The sequence below is a fragment of the Suricata suricatta genome, chromosome X (genome assembly GCF_006229205.1).
Source record: "Suricata suricatta isolate VVHF042 chromosome X, meerkat_22Aug2017_6uvM2_HiC, whole genome shotgun sequence".
NCBI lineage: Eukaryota > Metazoa > Chordata > Mammalia > Carnivora > Herpestidae > Suricata > Suricata suricatta.
In genome coordinates this window covers 1,132,877-1,139,035 of record NC_043717.1, presented here as the reverse complement: position 1 = coordinate 1,139,035, position 6,159 = coordinate 1,132,877, and the positions used below count along the sequence as shown (strand labels likewise).

General features: G+C 57.0%; 1 protein-coding gene across 4 annotated transcripts in view; it reads right to left on the bottom strand.

The window, feature by feature from the left end:
• Positions 1-1,256, bottom strand: part of XG (Xg glycoprotein (Xg blood group)) — a 25,222-nt gene extending 23,966 nt beyond the window's left edge. For all 4 annotated transcript variants that reach the window (XM_029930968.1, XM_029930969.1, XM_029930965.1 and 1 more), the window contains exon 1: positions 1,183-1,256. In XM_029930968.1, the coding sequence (XP_029786828.1) occupies positions 1,183-1,243 (61 nt within the window). In that variant the 5' untranslated portion in view covers positions 1,244-1,256. The remainder of the gene's footprint in view (positions 1-1,182) is intronic.
• Positions 1,257-6,159: the final 4,903 nt, after the last annotated feature.

Below are 6,159 nucleotides of genomic sequence, written 5' to 3'. Positions count from 1 at the left end.
GTCCACAGTGTGAGCTCACCACCTGCACTGAAAACAAGACTCTGACTGTTAACCGATGGTCCCACCCGAGGCTCCCGCCTGCCCATCTCAATTACACAGACACACTCTGACCCACATCTCATTTCTGGTCTCCCTGCGCATTGTCGTGACGCACGACCTCAGGAGAATGACCGAATTCCTCCCGTGACTCAGTGTACCCATCTGCAACAGGGCGACCACAATGGGCGCCGTCATCGGGCTGCTGCTCTGAGAGGGGCTGTGTGCCCAGCTAGACCCCTCTGTGCTGAAATCACAGCTCCGCCCTTGGCACCGCCCCGTTCCGAGAGGCTGCAGAGGGCATGGCCGCCCGGTCCCGCGCTGACATATTTTAGTCACCATCTCAGCGCCCTGGCGACTGCCTCTCCGTCACGTCGACCCCAGACTCCTCGTCCCTGAGCAGGAGGCAGAGGTGCCCCCAGAACACGGACAGCTGGCCAGCATGTTCAGCGACTCGCTGCTCCGAACCCACAGCATTTCCCAGGCTCACTCCCCACCCGGACTTCCCTGCTGGGAACGCGAATATTTAAAGGACAAAAGGGCTGTTTCAATCCCACATCTCAGGGGTTCCCGGCAGTCCCTACAGAGCCCCCAGCCCAGCCACACCCTGACGCCCCGGACAATCTGGGACACAGAGACAAGTCACCATGGGCGTAAACAAGTCTCAGGAATTTTCTTTTGCAACAAGAAAGGACGGCGTTCGTCCAAACCCTAGAGAATCCGAACGTAGGCGTTTCCCAGAATCGGAACCAAACCCCGGAAACCCGTTTCCTCACAACACGCCGTGTTGCAACTCTGTTTCGCCCCCCCCCCCGCAAGTCCCCCTGGGAAAACAGTGTGAACTCACACTTTCCATCAGGAACAAGGGATTTGCAGCAGGCCCTGCAGCCCTTTGAGGTGACATCCTCGGGGACAGCAGGTGTCTGAGTCACAGCACATTCAGAACCCCGTGGGGTTACAGGTGCGGGTCACCCAGCTCCCAGCCAGGCCTGTGTCCCCTGTGCCTGCTCGGGGGACACGCTGCCCGTCCCTGGCATGCCCGCCTGGCATTGAAGCCATACTGCCCGGAAGCCCTTGGGAAGATGTGGAAAGCAGGCCGCCCTCCAGCCCCCACCCAGCTCTGCCCGGGGACAAGCCGTCTCTCACCTTGGACGCAGGTCAGGAAGCCCAGCACGGTGACACAGAGCGGTCCCCAGCGGCTCTCCATGGCTGTTGACCGCAGCAAGGAGCCTCCGCAAGTGCTCACAGGCCCAGGATTCCCTGGGAGGGAGCCTGCCGAGGGGCACGCCCGCCTGCCCGCCTTCGTCAGGAGAGGCCAGGAGCTGGCGGAGCCAGGCGCCAATGGGCACTCTCGGCCCCGGGAAGCGGGCGCACCGGCTTGGTGGCTACACTCCCCGCGGGCGTGGGAGGAGGTGCGACGGATCAAAGGCCTCATCCTGGGTCTTGCACCATTTCTGCTTCCCACGTGGGGACATCACAGGAGTCCGTGCATTCATTCAACAAACGTCGCGCATGCACGTCTGCTCTGAGCAAGGCACGCGCACGGCACCAGGGACTGGGTGGCATCTGTGAAGAGGAGGGGACGTAGGAAGGGAGACCAGAGGACGGCAGTGTGACAGGACTCATGACGGGCATGCATACGGGGCCCTTGGGGGGACAGGAGGGGTCTGAACTGAGCGGGACCCAGAAAAGGCTCTGGAAAGGGGGCAGTCGGCTCGAAACAGCCTTAAAACCTGAGTAGCCTGGGGCAGCCAGGTGGGTCCATCAGTTACGCACCCGACTTCGGCTCAGGTCATGATCTCACAGTTCGTGAGTTCGAGCCCCACGTGGGTCTCTGTGCTGACAGCTCGGAGCCTGCAGCTGCTTCGGATTCTGTGTCTCCCTCTCTCTCTGCCCCTCCCCTGCTCCCACTCTGTGTCTTTCTCTCTCAAAAATAAATAAATATTAAAAAATTTTTTTAAATATGTTGGAAACTCCACTGGCCACCAGATTGTCTTTTCTTCTCCCCACGGATTCCAAACAGCAGACGTAAAGAACGTGGCGTTTCCATCTAATGCCTCCGTGTTTGCTGTTTGTGGGGAAGGAAGGAAAGCAGAAACAGAAGGGAGAATTGTGCAGAGTGAGGTGGAGCCAGGAAGGGCCGGCCCCGGGCGTCCGTCAGGGTGGCATCGCTGGTCTGAGCACTTAGATCCCGCAAATTACATGCCAGGCCGGCTCCTGGGTTCCTGAGTGCTGCTCGGCGGTCCCACGGCCTCTGGCTGGGGGCGGGGTCCGTCTCTGTGATAGACGCACTGCGCCGTGGCCACGGGAACGCCCTGCTCGGTGCGCTGAGAGTGCCTTTTAAGTCTGAGGTCCTCACACACACAGGCTGGCTTCTCCTCAGACTTCCGTGTCCGTGGGGTGTAGACAGCAGGTGCTCCAGACTCCAAACCTAGTGTAGAGAGAGAGCTCTGGGCTCTGGTGTCTTTCGTTTTGTTTTTCTTTCTTAAGCACAAAAATAGACATTGATGCTTTATTTTACTGTGTCCTAAAGAACAATGTTAGGTGTTAAATGAGATAGTTGAGGAAATTTAAATAGGAACTCCTGGATGGCTCAGTCAGTTAAGTGTCTGACTTTGGTTCAGGTCTCATCTCACGGTTCCCAGGTTCGAGCCCCGTGTCGGGCTCTGTGCTGACCGCTCAGAGTCTGGAGCTGCTTCCGATTCTGTGTCTCCCTCTCTCTCTGCCCCTCCCCCATCTCAAAAATAAATAACAATTTAAAAAATTAAGGGGCGCCTGGGTGGCTCAGTCGGTTAAGCCTCCGACTTCGGCTCAGGTCAGATCTCACGTCCGTGGGTTCGAGCCCCGCGTCGGGCTCCGTGCTGACAGCTCAGAGCCTGGAGCTGCTTCCGGTTCTGTGTCTCCTTCTCTCTCTGCCCCTCCCCCTCTCATGCTCTGTCTCTGTGTCAAAAATAAATAAAACATTAAAAAAAAATTTTTTTAATTAAAAAAGAATACATTTCAATATACACATATAGGCACACTCAGTTTTGTTTAAATAATGCATATTTACGTAAAGCTCATATTATATATCAGTTATTGGATGAACATTTTGAAAAAAGTACGTTGGCTTTCTTTTCTGTTTAATATGGTTTATTGTCAAGTTGGTTTCCATTCAACACCCAGTGCTCGTGCCGGCAAGTGCCCCCCTCCATGCCCATCACCCCCCTACCTCTCCCCCACCCTCATTGGCCGTCACTTTGTTCTCTGTATTTAAAATTTTTTAATGTTTTTTATTTATTTTTGGGAGACAGAGAGAGAGAGCGTGAGCAGGGGAGTCAGAGAGAGGGAGACACAGAATCCAAAGCAGACTGCAGGCTCTGAGCTGTCAGCACAGAGCTGACGCGGGACTTGAACCCACGAACTGTGAAATCGTGACCTGAGCCGAAGCCGGATGCTTAACCGACTGAGCCCCCCGGCGCCCCTGTTCTCTGTATTTAAGAGTCTCTTACGGTTCACCTCCCCCCTCCCCCCGTAACGTTTCCCCCTCCCCTCCCCCATGGTCCTCTGTTAGGTTTCTCAAAGTCCACATCTGAGGGACAACATACGGTATCTGTTCTTACAAGGACACGGATCCATCACGGGGACCCCATGCTCATGACCTCATCAGAAACTAATTACCCCCCAATCCGTCTCCAAACACCAACAGTTTGGAAGGTAGGGCGGCAATATATGAACCGGGGGCACGCAAACCTTCCATGTGAAACAGTTGAGGGTGTGGAAAGCGCCCCCTACAGCTGACCCCTCACATTGACTCTGGTTTTCCTGATTCCTACTGAGTGCGTTACCCGCACCCCTTCCTTTGCCGGAACTCTCCATCCTTATCTTGTGTCCTTGCTACTGGGCTTATTTAATTTTTTTAAATGTGTATTTAATTTTTTGAGAGAGACGCAGAGCGTGAGCAGGGGAGGAGCAGAGAGAAAGGGAGACACCGAATGCAAAGCAGCTCCAGGCTCTGAGCTGTCAGCACAGAGCCCGACGCAGGGCTCGAACCCACAGACTGTGACATCATGACCTGAGCCGAAGTCGGATGCTTAACTGACGGACCCACCTCGCTACCCAGGCTACTCAGCTTTTAAGGTTGCTTTGAGTCCACTGCCCCCTTTCCAGAGCCTTTTCTGGTGCCCCGCTCAGTTCACACCCAGCCCGTCCCCCCAAAGGCCCGGTGTGCATCCACATCATGTGTCCTGTCACACTGCCGTCCTCTGGTCTCCCTTCCTACCTCGACTCCTCTTACGGATGCCACCCAGTCCTTAGCAAAGTGCATGTGCCTGGCTCGGAACAGACGTGCACATGTGACGTTTGTTGAACGAATGCACGAACTCCTGTGATGTCCCCCTCGTGGGAAGCAGAAACAGAGCAAGGCCACAGTTGGGGCCTTTGATCTGTTCACCACCTCCCACGCTTCCCGGAGCCGACAGTGCCCGTTGGCGCCTGGCCAGGCCTGGGTGTGTGCCTTCCTGACGTCGGAGGGCGCGCCCCCTGCACGGGAGGCTCACCCCCAGGGATCTAGGCGTGCGAGCACTTGCTGGTCTCGTGGATTCCCGGCTGCGGGGGTTGGAGATCTGAGCTGCAGCCCATTAGCCGCTGGCGGGGGCCCTGCACACTCGGGCTCAGACTTTCCGCTGGAAACATTGCCCGCGTGCATTCTAAGCTGAGAAACAGGAAGTCACGCTGAGGGTGGGGACCCGGAGGCCAGATCTCACCAGCCTCCGTGGAGGCTCCTTGCTGCTGTCAACCAACAGCCACGGAGAGCCGCTGGGGACTGCTCTGTGTCACCGTGCTGGGCTTCCTGACCTGCGTCCAAGGTGAGAGACGGCTTGCCCCCCCGGCAGAGCTGGGTGGGGGCTGGAGGGCGGCTTCCTTTCCACATCTTCCCAAGGGCTTCTGGGCAGTAATGACTTCAATGCCAGGCGGGCATGCAAGGGACGGGCAGCGTGTCCTCTGAGCAGGCACAGGGGACATGCACGTGGCTGGGAGATGGGTGACCAGCACCTGTAACCCCAAGGGGTTCTGAATGTGCTGTGACTCAGACACCTGCTGTCCCCGAGGATTTCAGCTCCAAGGGCTGCAGGTCCTGCTGCAAATCCCTTGTTCCTGATGGAAAGTGTGAGTTTGGAGCATTTTCCCTGGGGAGTGTGCAGGGGACGAAACACAAGTGCAACACGGTGTGTTTGTGGGGGAACCGGGTTTCTGGGATTTAGTTCCGATTGGGGGAAACGCCTACCTTCAGATTCTCCAGAAACTAATGCCGTCCTTTCTTGTTGCAAATGAAAAATTCGTGAGAATTGTTTACACCGAAGGCGGCCCATCTCCGTGTCCCGGATTGTCTGGGGTGTTGGGTGCAGCTGGGCTGGGCTGGGGGCTCTGTAGGGACTGCCGGGAATCCCCGGGGATGTGGGATTGAAACAGCCCTTTTGTCCTTTAAATATTCGCGTTCCCAGCAGGGAAGTCCGGGTGGGGAGTGAGCCTGGGAAATGCTGTGGGTTCGGAGCAGCGAGTCGCTGAACATGCTGGCCAGCTGTCCGTGTTCTGGGGGCACCTCTGCCTCCTGCTCAGGGACGAGGAGTCTGGGGTCGACGTGACGGAGAGGCAGTCGCCAGGGCGCTGAGATGGTGACTAAAATATGTCAGCGCGGGACCGGGCGGCCATGCCCTCTGCAGCCTCTCGGAACGGGGCGGTGCCAAGGGCGGAGCTGTGATTTCAGCACAGAGGGGTCTAGCTGGGCACACAGCCCCTCTCAGAGCAGCAGCCCGATGACGGCGCCCATTGTGGTCGCCCTGTTGCAGATGGGTACACTGAGTCACGGGAGGAATTCGGTCATTCTCCTGAGGTCGTGGGTCACGACAATGCGCAGGGAGACCAGAAATGAGATGTGGGTCAGGGTGTGTCTGTGTAATTGAGATGGGCAGGCGGGAGCCTCGGGTGGGACCATCGGTTAACAGTCAGAGTCTTGTTTTCAGTGCAGGTGGTGAGCTCACACTGTGGACACTGCTTGGATTCGTTCTCTGCCCCTCCCCTGCTCCTTCTCTCTATCTCCCTCTCAGACAATAGATACAGGAGCGCCTGGGGGGCTCAGTTGGT